We start from the raw sequence: 16753 nt of genomic DNA, 5'->3' as shown, positions 1-16753 counted from the left end.
TCTTGATTGGTTGGTTCAAACTAGCAGTGTCTAAACTTTTCAAAAAACAATTTGAAATTGTAAAACGAGTTATTTTGTTTATCATCATTGGGGATATCCATTGTCTTGTCCCTATTTATTTTAGTTTTCAAGATAATTTGTCCTTGACGTGTAAGTGAAAAAATGTCTAATGGCTGACATAAAGATTTATTTATATTTTAAGCTTAATTAACATAAACACACCTTTATAAACTGCAATTATCACTTATCAAAATTAAGTAACTATAAACCATTACTTGTTTAATATTAACTATAAAATGTAATGTTAATAATTATCACTAGAATATTCCAGAAAAATTGAAAAACTAAAGATCACGTTTCTTTAAGTTAAATAGACTAATACACTATATTTCTCTTCACTATTCCTTTCTAAAATAACTATTGCTTCAAATAGTCCGGTTTCTGATGTTGTTAAATATAAGGAATCACACCAGAGTTTATGGCTTTGCTAAAAAGTTGCTTTGGTGTTATACTAAGCATTTAAAGACTAAAAAATCCGCCAAAAGCTATAAGAGTTTGAGGGGGAAAGGAAATGCAGGAAATTATGAGGATGAGGGGGGGGGGAGTTATCAGCTGATTTAAACATTTTCAGAATTCTGTCTCCTTTTCTATTTTGTATGGCTTTAAGATTTATTTATACTCTACAAATATAACTGTCACTGAATAAATAGATATTGATATTCATTTTTCCATTGGATAATAATATTTTTCCTAAAGAATAAATCACAAAAAACTTTTAGGCCTAGTATTGCTGGCTTAAGATACATAATACATAAATAGCATATTGGGGGGCTGATAAGGAGGGGGAAGGGGGGGGGAGTAAGTTTAGAGAATAGGAGGAGGGGCTAGACATTCAGTCAAGAAAGGTGATAAGTTTTAAGAAAAAATAAATGAATAGTAGAACAAGTCAGATAAAAATAAGATCACGTAAATTAAAAAAAAATAATATACAAGTGAATAAGCCCCAAGAGGCTAGAACCCCAAGATGCAGAATAGTTATTTCTCGCATCGTATTATAAACAGCTTTCCGCGCATAGAGAATGTACAATTATAAGATTAAAACCTTTTTTTAGCCCCTAGGTGCCGGAGGTACGGGCTAAAAAACTGGTTTTAATTTTGTGATTTTACATTTTTATATTCGTAGAAAGCTGGATATAATACGATGCTAGACATAGTTTTTTCGTATGGATGAGAACCGGTTCCTATCCACCGGATTCGAATGAATACGATAAATATTTTTCTCTCCAAAATTAAAAATGAGGAGAGGGAGCCAGGGAGGGGGTTGTCTTTTCTCAGTAAAATACTACTGAATACTTCCTCATCTGCCCTGTTCTACTGTTGTTTTTGTCTTGAGAACACCTGTCCCCGTCCATCCCAAGTCGGAGTAAGAACCCCCGAGAGAAAGGCTGGGCACAGAGGATTTAAAAGAAATTCAGGAGAGGGGGTGGTGTAAATGGACAATTTTTGGTGGAAAAGAGGAAATGGGGGAAGGGAATTGTCTACTTTGACAGTGCAGTGGGGACTTTAAATTAACTGCTAGTTACCTATCTCACGAAACTAAGAATAGCCACAGAAAACATATCAACCGCCTTATATTAAGCTTTTAAAAGAACGTCCTTCAAGACCTAGGAGCTCTAAACCTTATTAACCTAACCTAACTTGATTTTTCTTTCTCTAACAAAGTTCTCATCCGCACAAGAACACAGCAGTTGATTGAAATACCCAGCTGTTAAAACAGAGTGATGTATTAAATAGGATGTAATTTACACAAATGAAACTATGAGGATAGTGGGAGTTGGGGGGGGGGGGGGGGGAAGAAAGGAAATATCACAGGGACGAAGGGAAAAATAAAAATAAACACGAGGACATTTACGTTCAATAGTAGAAGCTGTTAGAAGTAAGTAAGCTAAACATAATAATATAAAGAAAATAACGTTCTTATAAGCAACACTAATAAGGAAGATAGACAGGCAGTTACAAACATTTACAGAGTAGCTTGGTAACTTTTAAACTATAATTTAAAGCTATTAAGATAAAGACTGAATGTATTGGTCTTGTGCTAATCATTCTTCCAATGCCATATCCATGCATCTCTGGAAATGTTTAAACTTTTAAGACAGGCAATACGAAATAGAAATAATCAGGGAAAAGGATAGGACAACTAAAGAAAATAATCTAGAACATGTAAATAAATTTTTTTTGTACTAGATAAAGTACTACAATGAAAATTACCAATTCTTATATAAAAGTAACTGCATGTCTTGAGTGTCTGTCTGCAAATTTAAAATGGGTTGGAGTCGGCTTTCTTACCCTCCCCAACACCTTAAGTGCCCTGAATACCCTGAATTTGGGGAAATAACAATAGCATTTGAATTCGCACTCCTATATTATCAAAAGCTATTAAAGGCAAAGGATAAAATTGAGAGAATTGGTTTATCCTTCATTTTTCGATCCCTGTATCCTATTTGTATTATAAATCAGCGGTTCGGTGTGCTTTCATTTCCGCACATGCTTTACATTATCAAATCTTCACTGTTTCATACAAATATTACAAGATTTAGATAAAAGAAATCGCGCCAGTCCACGTTTTAGTTGTTTGAAAAATATTATATTGGCTATTATATTTTCTACAATGTTTGACCGTAAGAAAAAATATGGCAAAATATGCTAATCTTATATTTTTTGGTAAAGAATCTTAATAACTTTTAGCTTCCAGTAGAGATCTCACTTAGTCCGTCAGTCGGTTGGTAATTCTATGAGAGACATGGAATGTCTAAAGCATAAAAGTGATGTACTCGTCTTCTTTTAGAAATAGAAAGCTGATATTTCTTGGGAGGATTCTCCTGACCAGTGGGCATATCCGATTGTAATGCTATGATAAGTATGGTTTTAATAAGAAGAAATGTTATTATTCAACTGATGAGGTATTTGACTACTCGATTTGTCTCTTTGCTTATTTCATATTTAAATATTTCTAGTGTATAGTGCCTTACAATATATCATACTTGTTTTTACTACCTCTCGCTATCTAAACTACGAGTCACTTCAAATAAATTCTAAATTATTTGTGGATTTGAAAAACAAAACAAGTTGCCTCAAACAGGGACAAGTCTACATGATAAATAAAGTGACCCAGACTTTAATTCAGATAAAAATGATCTTTCACCTGTTTATGGGCCAAAGATTTTCTTTTATGTTTTACGTGTCTGACATAGCAGCAGTATTTACCGTTGTTTTTTTTGTGTTCGAACCCGACAGCGTGCAGGCATGCTATGTAGCGTATTAATATGAAATCAAGGTAGTTTTGTGTGATCTGTAGAATTTAGAGAGAAGTTTCTCATACTGTACTAATATTTTGGACACAATCATACTTGTTGAGGAAAAGCAGGAAATATAGCTTGAAAACTTTAGTTATGTTGTCGAAGTAAAACTGAATTTAGAATGAAACGAAAGGGAAGTTGGTATGCATTGAAAGAGAGTTGGGAAAAAATATGATAATTTTGAATTGATAAAATATTTGATTTGACATCTTATTTTTGATTTACAGCTTTCATAAAATAAAATTCCACGCACTAATTCAAGTGTCTAGAGGAGGAAAATTTAAAGTAAATTGAATACGAAATAGATTTAGGCTTGATTAAGGGGGGGGGGGGGCGGGGGTTTAATGCAACCATCTCGTTATCAGTGAGCAAATGGCACTTAGAATTCGAATTTCGATCTGAAATTTTGCATGAGTAATCCTTGATAGGTCTATTTTCCCTAAATCGAACAAAAAGTTGGAAAAGTAACGGCTAACGGCTCAGCCGTTTAGCCGTTTTTTGCTTATTTTCAGGGTAAATTCATCATCAATTACGTAGGAATCAACTTTTTAAAACATATTTTTGGTTTAATTCATGTTAAATGATAGCAATAACCATTTTTAAAACTTCTAGTACCAACAGCTACCGTCTAGAACCGTTTGATAGCGTTTGGAGTGGAAAAGAGTATTATGTGGAGATAGGTTTCGTGACTAATTTGCAATATAGATATCCAAAAAATGGCAAAACGGCTGAGTCGCCAGCCGTTACTTTTCCAACTTTTTTGTTCGATTTAGGGAAAATAGACCTACCAAGGAATACTCATGCAAAATTTCAGATAGAAATTCGAATTCTAAGTGCCATTTGCTCACTGATTACGATATGGTTGCATTAACCCCCCCCCCCCCCTTATATAATATTTATTGGATTCCTTCCTATAACGGAGAATAAATAAGTCAAAAGTAAATAGTCACAAGGATGACAACACCCTTAAGTAGCGCAGCAACAAAATCATGGAATAGACAAACGGACAAAGTGAGTTACAGAGCAGCTATTTAGTTGTCATATCAAACAAAAGAAAATCACGAAAAATAAGGTTTGTCTTTTAAAGCATGACCAATAGACAGACTAGATGCGCATTTGTCATAGGAATCTTTAATAAAAGTTTCAGCTGTTTATATTCAATAGAAAGCCCAAACTTGAAAAATATATTAGTGTCATTTTTAAAATTATTCAAAAACAAAGCGAAAAATTTTTTTGTGCACTTTTAGTCAGTACATTGTCTTAGCATTTTTGAGAGCAAAGCTTTTCTTCATGTTGTGTGGGCTTGTCTGTTTCTTAGTAACGGACGGATAGCTTAGTGTAATTAAAACTGTCCGAGGTGCAATAAAGAGGGGCCAATATTTTTATAGGCAATTGGATTCTTAAAAACTCGCAAATACACTCAAAGAAGCCTTAGGTACACTTTCGGACGGGATGTGGGGGAAGTTATTATTTCTAAAACTTTTTATTAAGTTATGTTATAGACCTTCACAAGACCTATAAGAATCTACGCTGTATAGGAAAAACATGTCAGTACAGCAGTTAGCACAGACAATACACACAGATATCCTATTACTTTTATATTAGGATTACAGGATACTTTCATTTGACGTCCCTGAAATCTGCTAGAAATATTCAACAAGCTAATTTCAAAACTGTCGCGCAGTTTTTTTTACACTAAGCTTAAAAATTGGGATAGGAAATCCTAAAAACAATCGAAGAATTGTTTAAATGTTTGTAAAATATTCTGTTTTTATAATATTAATCAACATAAGAATCTTTCCTTTAGTATTGACGGAAATGTTGGAGGCAAAATAGATTTCTAAAAATTAACTTTCTTCTGTAATTTTAGCTATTTTGTATTTTTCTTGTCCCTGGTTACTTTCATACGCAGAAAAAAATGTCCGTAGACACAAACCAGTATTTACTTGTTTAAGCGAAGCTTTCCTATAATAAGGATTAGTACGACATGGGACTTTACATTTAACTGGTTCCCAAAGTTTTGTTAACAAGCTTTCCCTTGATTTGTTAGATTGTTATAGTAGTGTCAAAACGTCTTAATTCAAAGCTATTTATTCAATAAGCAAACACGATAATGTATGTACGTCCATTTTAAGTGAAGCATATTCTGATTCTCTTTGTTTTTTTATGGATCTTGTCTTCCCTGTTTCTTCTAACTTTGTACTTAAATATATTTTAACTATTTCTGAACAGGGAAAGAAAAAGGTATTCAACAATTTGAATCATTAAATCTAAATTGGCTGAAAAGATTAGACACCGTTATTTTGAACTAGCCAATCAACATTAAACATAAAAAAGACTTCGGGTGCTGAGCATTCAGCGACAAAATGCTCTTTACCCGAAGCTCTTTTGTTAACGCACGAGAGAACGTGTTTGGATACCAATTTAATTTTAAGTCAACTGTCCTCTCCCTTACTAAGAATCTCAGATTATCTGTCCCTTTTCCCGATTTTGACTGGAGCTTTTCAGTTTAGTAATTTTTTAGTCGATGCATTTTCTTAAGATTAATAGCTGTTCCTAATTTTATTATAAAAGGAATTTAAACATTTTTTATTAAGTCAGGCTTTTCTAAAATAAAGGGTCTACACGTCACCAAAAAAGCGACAGATAATATTTCTTAAATTTTTTTTAAACATACTTTTCATATATAAGGATAACAACACCAATAAGTGGCGAAACACAAAAAATCCTGGATTAAATACAGACAAGGAGATTTAAAGAGCGAAATAAAATTATTGCAAATTAATCACGAAACCTTTTTATGTATTTCTAATATGTTATAACTAACATTTATATATTTGTAGCATGAATGATATATACCGAAAAAGTAAATAGGTTGATATTTGATATAGAGAATCTTCAAAAAATCAGCTGTCTACCTTAAATAGTAGCCGAGAAAATCACATTAACCACGTAGCGTTACAGACTGACGGACGGACGGACAGAATAAATTTAAGAGAAGGTTGGCCACAAAAAAATCACTTTGTAGTTTTTTTTAATTTGACCATATTTATGATTAATAGTGATTATTTTGAGTTTTGTTTGAATCTGCATATAAGGGTAATCACCCATAAACTATGCACAAATTTTGAAGCAGGGATACATGGATAGGTATAAGAAAAAAAAGTGTTATCAGAAAACATGAATTCGTGTATTTTAGAACTTAGCAAAGTGTTTGGTTCTCTCCATAATATTATTATATTTGTAAGGCTATCTCTCGCTTAATGTTAGTGGAAGATAAAACTGTGAAAGTTAAAGTTGTCATATTGATTTAAAACATTGGCTAAAGATTTATGAACTATGAACTTGAAAGCATGTCACACTGAAGACACATAAAGTTAGGTATGATGTTAAAAGCGTACCATCTTTAAAATAATGACTAATAAGTAAGTGTCTGTAGGAAGAAGGGAGGGAGGGGGGGGGGGGGGGCATTGCACTGAAAATTACACTGGGATAAGCTAAAGTTTTATAACCGTGTTAATTCATTCCTTCGATTAAAAACTTTGGGTACTTCAATTGTTTGTTTGATTAGCCATAGTTTCTTAGGGTTTGGACCTAAGACTCCTGGAGTATGTTGAGACACTTTTGTATAGCCACCAGGGCCAGCTTAAGCTCCACGTTCAAGTATGACTTGACACGCTGTCTCATGAGAGCTCCTCGTTATTACCTCACCCTCGCCGGTTTTGAGTATGGCAGGTGTCCCAGATTAAGTCACCGTAATGAATGACACTCTCCTCAGAGGAGCCTGGGATTAAGGGAAGTGATGGTATTATACACTTGATTATTAGGCATCCAAACTACCTAACAATCTCCCTTCCAACGCAACTGGGGGAGGTTGCGTGAATACACATTGGAGAACACGAGACAACATTTTGTGATTGCAACATGCATGGGTTTGAACTCGAATTCTCATCACCGTAACTCAGTGCAGTACCACAGAGCTACGGGTACTTCAATTAAATTTGGTTGGTTGGTTCTATAATAGAATTGTCCAATTTATCCACTAAACGTTTTAATCTATATAGGAGGTAATTTTGTTTTTCATCGTTGGGGATTTATATGAATTCACCATCCAGTATCTTATCCTGCATTTTGTGCTATAGCGTAAATTATAAACAAATGGATATAGAATTTTTAACAGACTTAATACAAATTAGGGATGGCAATCCGTCTAATTTTTAGACCGGATTCGATTTCGGATTCCTACAAGAATCCATTAAAAAAATAAAACGGATTCCGGATTCTGATTGCCAACCCCAATTCTGTTACTTTAATCATAAAAAAAACTGTTAGCTCAAATGCCTGATTTTTTTTCTAGTCACAAGATTAACCCTAATTAAATATCGTTTCTCCGTGGTAAATGAATTGCAGCATACCTACAGTTCATAAATCATATCTGTAGAGTTTTTTTGACATAACTTTCTTTTTGGGGGAAATTATGCATAAAAACAATGAAAAATATTAGTTATTTGAAAACAAATATAGAATTCATTCAAAGATTTAAGAAAATCTAAAAGCAGTGATGTGGAGCCGTTTGATTTTGTTGTTGCTCCGAAAAATAATGGCTCCGGGGAAAGGGGAGGTATCCTTTTAGGTTTATCGTAATCAAAGTATTCATCTTAGGAAAATCCTGAATCCCTAACCCAGGCTATAAACAGAGGTTCATTAAAAGTAATGTATCAATATATCAAAATTCTAACAACAAAGGTATTTTTAGGGCCAAAATTCATTATATTTCTATGCCATTCCCATACCTAGCAAAAAAAGTATTTTCTATTCTTTCATTCTACTCTTCTATTGACTTTAACATATTTGTATTTATTTTCTTTCCAGCCAGACGGGGAAAAGTTGAGCAAAAAATGGTGGAAAATAAAATAAGAGAAAAGGACAAGCATATAAAAAAATAAATAGCCAGGGATCTTGAGGGATATGGCAATGGATGTTAATTTATGTGCATGCCTTGCCCAATATGATAAACAAAATTAACCCTTCTATATAATTAACATATCTATATAACATATTGAGTAAAATGAAATCAATAAAAAGAAAAAATGTTCCAGAAACAAATCAATCCTTAAAGTGACTTAAGTAAATGTAATTTCATTCTTTAGTTTAAATGTGCCTGTCCGAAAATATACTTGAGTGTGAAATCCTCTTCTAATGAGAATTCCGATGCTTTTTGTTAATTGTTTTTCCATGTATGCATGTATATTATACAATCTTGAACAGGTATAAGGATGACAACATACAAAAGAAGGGAAGCACAGAAAAAAACCAATACCAAGAACATGCTGATAAAGGAAATGAGATGCTTTTAGTAAGATAAATTCTTCTAGTAAATCAAACTTTTTATAAAGGACCAACAAAGTTAGTTATAGTGTAGATAGGTAACCATAACTTTTTTAACAGGACACCTTTTACTAATAGGACAAATAACGTTTTTGTACAATAAAAAGATAAGGGTAAAATTGTTTTTCATAATAAATTTCCTTCTAGGTATAATACTTTCCACATTCTACACCCCAATAGTTTACATTCCTATTATTTTTTGTTCATGTATAGGCTTAAGTAAAAATACAGCTTAAATATACTTTATAGGTATATAAGTTTAAGACAGATTTTTAGCTATTTGGTGAAATTCATAAATATTAAGTTCATATCATAAACATTTTACTGCACAAATCCAAACAAACTTATATTAATATTTAGAGACTATATCCACTTGTAGAGACTATTTCAGAGACATTGACATTTAGAATATTTATTTCATTAAATGAAACAATATACAAAGAAAATAAAGTTATGATTATTGTTTTGTTAGTATGTTAGGTTAAATTAGTACATATTATATTAATACATTATTTAATAGTTAAAGATAGTATTACAAAGCACTTGTTTTTCAGTTATAAGCATGTTCGTTTGTTAGATTATTGGTTAGCTTGTTTAGGGTTTTTTTTTACGTTTCACTTTATTAGCAAGTTTGATACATGGTTGAGTTGATAAGTAGATAGTAAGCAGGGTGGAGGTTGGAGAATGTAGGGTGTTGGAGGGCCACAGTCCAAGATCTCTGTGGATTGTTGAGGACTTAAAAAATGTAGAAACTACATTTTTTAAGGCAGCCGCCAGTCAGCTGCAAGAATCTTGTAGCAGATTTATAAAGCTTCATACAGGTGCATGAAAAAGGCCCAGCTACAAAGCCTTTAGTATCCAAATGTATAAAACAAATGGAGAGTTAGCATAAAAAGGAAAGAGCAATTGGAGAGATTCTGGGGCCGCAAATGATATCCTTCTTCACAGAGCAGATAAATATAAATATGAAAGTTAATACTGTAGGTTGCTGATGACATCTGTAGTACTTGGGTGGCAGGAGAGGGGGGGTGGGGTGGGGTACACAGACACAACATAATTATTCTCAGGTGACATCTTTGTTTTGGGATATTATTTAGGTTATTATTTGGAGAAAACTGTATATTCTTTTTATGCATTATATTTATATTTTTATTCATAAATATATTTATGCATAAAAACCACAGGAACCAGGATGAAATCTTCTTGATGATGGTAGAGGCCAGTTTTCTTTCATATTCACACAACAATGTCATCTTAATTTCGCTGAGAAAGCTAATTACTGACAATTGTTTACACACTCAGTGCAAAGGTAGATATTGAAATATAAATATACTAGCGGCTACGCCCCTAGAGGCCTCTAGTGGCACTTTAGATGTTTTTGTTTGTTAAAGTCTCTACGTTACTTCTTTCTCTTTATGTTACGTTGAAGTCTACCATGTATTTTAAAAGTTCTCGATTTTTTTGTCGTTTCTCTTGGGAGGGTGGTTGTACCCTCCCACAAAATAGTTGTAAACCTTCCAAGAACCCATGAGAATCTACCCTGTTAAGGAGAACCCAATCAGTTCAGCGGTTAGCGAGATCCTTCGGTACAGACACACAGACAAACAAACATCCTGTTACTTTAGTATAAGGATAACAATGGCTTGTAGTAAAAAGATTAAGTAGCCTATGGTTTAGGAGATTTAGATAAGATTAATTTATCTTCCACTGGCCATGTATTGTCTCCCTGTTAAACAAAGGGTACTTACGCTGAATGTGCCGGAATGAGAGGATTTTGTCGATGTTTTCTTGTAATTGTACGCCTCCTCTAAAAGATTCTGTAAATCCTGAAAATAATAGATTAATCAGAAAGGATATAGCATATATACTAACAGCTGCGCCCCAAGCATTAAGTGACTCTATATTCAATAAGGTAAAAAGAGGCAGTAAAATAGGCTAAAACCATATTAAGGCTTATATTTAAACATAAAATAGCCTAAATCCATCCCGGTACCTAGGTGAGGCTTCGCAAAAAAAATGAGAACTTAATCAGTTAAATAGGTATTTAAATTTTTAGCTCCAGACAAAAAAAAACCTTGCTACTTAATAGAAAAGGATACATTTCTTTTTTAAAATCAATATAACAAGCCATAAATTTAAGGCATACATTTGTACAATTTAAACAGCTTCATCATTAAATCGCCTAATATTTAGATCTTTTTGAGAGAAATTCGTGGATTTTTTCAATGAAATAAGGGGGGGGGGGGGAAGTTTGTACAGTTATAGGAAATGAAATTCAGTACCAAATTTTGCCCTGGCCGTTTGGGCTTGTTTTTACAGTTATCAACCTAATTCTTTTTGTAAGCGCTCTTATATGATTGGATCTACCTGTAAAACTTTAAAAATTGAATTTTGGGACTTTCCCTCTAAGGGGCTAGTGGAGCAAAAGACCCCCAAACACTAAAAGGAGGATGTGCTTAAGGACCATTTGGGCAGGGGGGGGGGTTTACTCGAGAACCCTTAGAGCTAGAGGGAGCTAATTTTGGATTTAAGCTTCTATGGGGCCAAAGTTACTTTTAAAATTATCGTCGACCCCCACCCCCCCCAAAATTTTTTTTTTGGGGGGGGGGGGTAAAAATTTTTTTTATTGCATTTCTCGCCGAATTAGGCAATTTGGAATCATTTGAGACCATGTTATTTTTTTCAAAAATTTTTCGCCTTACAAGCAACCCTGCGGGGGGATTTTTTTCAAATTCTCGTTTATGAAGGTATATCTTAAATACAGTATGCTACTCTCTTAGTTTTAAAGATAATTGGATGAAATCTTTTTGATTGTGTCACTAAGGGGGGGGGGGGTGGGGAAGTTTGTACAGTTATAGGAAATGAAATTCAGTATAAAAGTTTGGGAGGGCCGTGTGGGCTTGTTTTTAGAGTTATCAACCTAATTCTTTTTGTAGGCTCTCTTATATGATTGGATGTACACATAAAACTTTGAAAATTGAATTTCGGCACTTTCCTTCTTGGGGCTTGTGGAGCACAAAAACCCCCCAAACGTTAAAAATATGAGTTCTGAGCTTATTTTTAAAGATATCAACCTGATTTTTTTTAAATAATACTTTTTTAACATAACTGAATCAACGAATCATTACAGATTTCATTTTGGGACTTTCCTTCTAGGGGCTTGTGGAGCAAAAGACCCCCAAAAACTAAAAATATGCGTTCTGAGCTTATTTTTAAAGATATCAACCTGATTTTTTTTAAATAATACTTTTTAACATAACTGAATCAACGAACCTTTACAGATTTCATTTTGGGACTTTCCTTCTAGGGCCTTGTGGAGCAAAAGACCCCAAAAACACTAAAAATATGCGTTCTGAGTTTATTTTTAAAGATACCAACCTGATTTTTTTTAAATAAGACTTTTTTTAACATAACTGAATCAACGAACCATTGCAGATTTCATTTTGGGAATTTCCTTCTAGGGGCTTGTGGGGCAAAAGACCCCAAAATCACTAAAAATATGAGTTCTGATCTTATTTTTAAAGATATAAACATGATTTTTTTAAGGAAACTTTTTGAACATAACCAAACTAGGGAACAATTACATATTTTATTTTGGAGCAAAAGAACCACAAAACACTAAAAATATTAGTTCTGAGCTTTTTTTTAGAGACATCAACCTGATTTTAAAAAAATAATACTTCTTTAACATAACCAAACTAATAAACCATTACAGATTTCATTTTCGGACTTTCCTTCTAGGGTCTACTGGAACAAAAGACCCCCAAAACACCTAAAATATTGGGACTTTCCTTCTAGGGGCTTGTGGAGAAAAAGAACCACAAAACACTAAAAATATTAGTTCTGACCTTATTTTTAAAGATATCAACCTGATTTTTTTAAGAACACTTTTTTAACATAACCGAACTTAGTAACTTTTACAGATTTCATTCGATTATGTTAAAAAAGTATTATTTAAAAAAAATCAGGTTGATATCTTTAAAAATAAGCTCAGAACTCATACTTTTAGTGTTTTTGGGGGTCTTTTGCTCCACAAATCACAAGAATAAAAGTCCCAAAATGAAATCTGTAATAGTTCGTTGGTTCGGTTATGTTAAAAAAGTAGGTATTATTTTAAAAAAATCAGGTTGATATATTTAAAAATAAGCTCAGAACTCATATTTTTAGCGTTTTTGGGGGTCTTTTGCTCCACTAGACCCTAAAAGGAAAGTACAAAATGAAATCTGTAATGGTTCCTTAATTCAGGTATGTTAAGAAAGTTTTTTTTAAAAATCAGGTTGACATCTTTAAAATAAGCTCAGAACTCATATTTTTAGTGGTTTAAGGGTCGTTTGCTCCACAAGCCCCTAGAAGGAAAGTCCCAAAATGAAATTTGTAATGGTTTGTTGATTCGGTTATGTTAAAAAAGTATTATTTAAAAAAATCAGGTTGATATCTTTTAAAATAAGCTTAGAACTCATATTTTTAGTTTTTTGGGGGGATCTTTTGCTCCACAAGCCCCTAGAAGGAAAGTCCCAATATGAAATCTGTAATGGTTTGTTGATTCGATTATGTTAAAAAAGTATTATTTTTAAAAAATCAGGTTGATATCTTTAAAAATAAGCTCAGAACTCATATTTTTAGTGTTTGGGGGGTTTTGTGCTCCACAAGCCCCAAGAAGGAAAGTCCCAAAATGAAATCTGTAATGGTTCGTTGATTCAGTTATGTTAAAAAAGTATTATTTAAAAAAATCAGGTTGATATCTTTAAAAATAAGCTCAGAACTCATATTTTTAGCGTTTGGGGGGTTTTGTGCTCCACAAGCCCTAAGAAGGAAAGTCCCAAAATGAATCTGTAATGGTTCGTTGATTCAGTTATGTTAAAAAAGTATTATTTAAAAAAAATCAGGTTGATATCTTTAAAAATAAGCTCAGAACTCATATTTTTAGCGTTTGGGGGGTTTTTGTGCTCCACAAGCCATAAGAAGGAAAGTGCCGAAATTCAATTTTCAAAGTTTTATGTGTACATCCAGTCGTATAAGAGAGCCTACAAAAAGAATTAGGTTGATAACTATAAAAATAAGCCCACACGGCCTTCCCAAACTTTTATACTGAATTTCATTTCCTATAACTGTACAAACTTCCCCCCCCCTTACCCCAAGGGGGGGGGACTTTCCTTCTAGGGGCTTGTGGAGCAACAGACCCCCAAAAACACTAAAAATATGCGTTCTGAGCTTATTTTTAAAGATATCAACCTGATTTTTTTTAAATAAAACTTTTTTAACATAACTAGATCAACGAACCATTACAGATTTCATTTTGGGACTTTCCTTCTAGGGGCTAGTGGAGCAAAAGACCCCCCCAAACACTAAAAATTTAAGTTCTGAGCTTATTTTTAGAGATATTGAGATGATTTTTTTTGTCAGAAACCTTTTTTAACATAACCAAACTAAGTAATCATTGGAGATTTCATTTTGGGACTTTCCTTCTAGGGGCTTGTGGAGCAACAGACCCCCAAAAACACTAAAAATATGCGTTCTGAGCTTATTTTTAAAGATATCAACCTGATTCTTTTTAAATAATACTTTTTTAACATAACTGAATCAACGAACCATTACAGATTTCATTTTGGAACTTTCCTTCTAGGGGCTAGTGGAGCAAAAGACCCCCCCAAACACTAAAAATTTAAGTTCTGAGCTTATTTTTAGAGATATTGAGATGATTTTTTTTAGAAACCTTTTATTACATAAAAAACTAAGTAATCATTGCAGATTTAATTTTTGGACTTCCCTTCTTGGGGCTAGTGGAGCAAAAGACCCACAAACACTAAACATTTAGGTTCTGAGCTTATTTTTAGAGATATTGAGATGTTTTTTTTCAGAAAACTTTTTTAACACAACCAAACTAAGTAATCATTGCAGATTTCATTTTGGGACTTTCCTTGGGGTAAGGGGGAGGGAAGTTTGTACAGTTATAGGAAATGAAATTCAGTATAAAAGTTTGGGAGGGCCGTGTGGGTTTGTTTTTAGAGTTATCAACCTAATTCTTTTTGTAGGCTCTCTTATACGACTGGATGTACACATAAAACTTTGAAAATTGAATTTCGGCACTTTCCTTCTTAGGGCTTGTGGAGCACAAAAACCCCCCAAACGCTAAAAATATGAGTTCTGAGCTTATTTTTAAAGATATCAACCTGATTTTTTTTAAATAATACTTTTTTAACATAACTGAATCAACGAACCATTACAGATTCATTTTGGGACTTTCCTTCTTAGGGCTTGTGGAGCACAAAAACCCCCCAAACGCTAAAAATATGAGTTCTGAGCTTATTTTTAAAGATATCAACCTGATTTTTTTAAATAATACTTTTTTAACATAACTGAATCAACGAACCATTACAGATTTCATTTTGGGACTTTCCTTCTTGGGGCTTGTGGAGCACAAAACCCCCCAAACACTAAAAATATGAGTTCTGAGCTTATTTTTAAAGATATCAACCTGATTTTTTAAAAATAATACTTTTTTAACATAATCGAATCAACAAACCATTACAGATTTCATATTGGGACTTTCCTTCTAGGGGCTTGTGGAGCAAAAGATCCCCCCAAAAAACTAAAAATATGAGTTCTAAGCTTATTTTAAAAGATATCAACCTGATTTTTTTAAATAATACTTTTTTAACATAACCGAATCAACGAACCATTACAGATTTCATATTAGGACTTTCCTTCTAGGGGCTTGTGGAGCAAAAGAACCCCCCAAAAAACTAAAAATATGAGTTCTAAGCTTATTTTAAAAGATATCAACCTGATTTTTTTAAATAATACTTTTTTAACATAACCGAATCAACAAACCATTACAAATTTCATTTTGGGACTTTCCTTCTAGGGGCTTGTGGAGCAAACGACCCTTAAACCACTAAAAATATGAGTTCTGAGCTTATTTTAAAGATGTCAACCTGATTTTTAAAAAAAACTTTCTTAACATACCTGAATTAAGGAACCATTACAGATTTTAGGGTCTAGTGGAGCAAAAGACCCCCAAAAACGCTAAAAATATGAGTTCTGAGCTTATTTTTAAATATATCAACCTGATTTTTTAAAAATAATACTTTTTTAACATAACCGAACCAACGAACTATTACAGATTTCATTTTGGGACTTTTATTCTTGTGATTTGTGGAGCAAAAGACCCCCAAAAACACTAAAAGTATGAGTTCTGAGCTTATTTTTAAAGATATCAACCTGATTTTTTTTAAATAATACTTTTTTAACATAATCGAATGAAATCTGTAAAAGTTACTAAGTTCGGTTATGTTAAAAAAGTGTTCTTAAAAAAATCAGGTTGATATCTTTAAAAATAAGGTCAGAACTAATATTTTTAGTGTTTTGTGGTTCTTTTTCTCCACAAGCCCCTAGAAGGAAAGTCCCAATATTTTAGGTGTTTTGGGGGTCTTTTGCTCCAGTAGACCCTAGAAGGAAAGTCCGAAAATGAAATCTGTAATGGTTTATTAGTTTGGTTATGTTAAAGAAGTATTATTTTTTAAAAATCATGTTGATATCTTTAAAAATAAGATCAGAACTCATATTTTTAGTGATTTTGGGGTCTTTTGCCCCACAAGCCCCTAGAAGGAAATTCCCAAAATGAAATCTGCAATGGTTCGTTGATTCAGTTATGTTAAAAAAAGTCTTATTTAAAAAAAATCAGGTTGGTATCTTTAAAAATAAACTCAGAACGCATATTTTTAGTGTTTTTGGGGTCTTTTGCTCCACAAGGCCCTAGAAGGAAAGTCCCAAAATGAAATCTGTAAAGGTTCGTTGATTCACTTATGTTAAAAAGTATTATTTAAAAAAAATCAGGTTGATATCTTTAAAAATAAGCTCAGAACGCATATTTTTAGTTTTTGGGGGTATTTTGCTCCACAAGCCCCTAGAAGGAAAGTCCCAAAATGAAATCTGTAATGATTCGTTGATTCAGTTATGTTAAAAAAGTATTATTTAAAAAAAATCAGGTTGATATCTTTAAAAAT

General features: G+C 32.8%; 1 protein-coding gene across 1 annotated transcript in view; it reads right to left on the bottom strand.

Annotated features, from left to right (window-relative positions):
- Nucleotides 1-16753, bottom strand: part of LOC145305377 (uncharacterized) — a 96496-nt gene that overhangs the window by 60557 nt on the left and 19186 nt on the right. Inside the window, exon 10 of the mRNA XM_080146994.1 lies at nt 10496-10573. Within this exon, the coding sequence (XP_080003120.1) occupies nt 10496-10573 (78 nt within the window). The remainder of the gene's footprint in view (nt 1-10495; nt 10574-16753) is intronic.

The sequence above is a fragment of the Acartia tonsa genome, chromosome 14 (genome assembly GCF_053477335.1).
Source record: "Acartia tonsa isolate MP-2025a chromosome 14, ASM5347733v1, whole genome shotgun sequence".
NCBI lineage: Eukaryota > Metazoa > Arthropoda > Copepoda > Calanoida > Acartiidae > Acartia > Acartia tonsa.
Note: the sequence above shows the minus strand (reverse complement) of the source record. Positions and strands in the feature narration are given on the sequence as shown.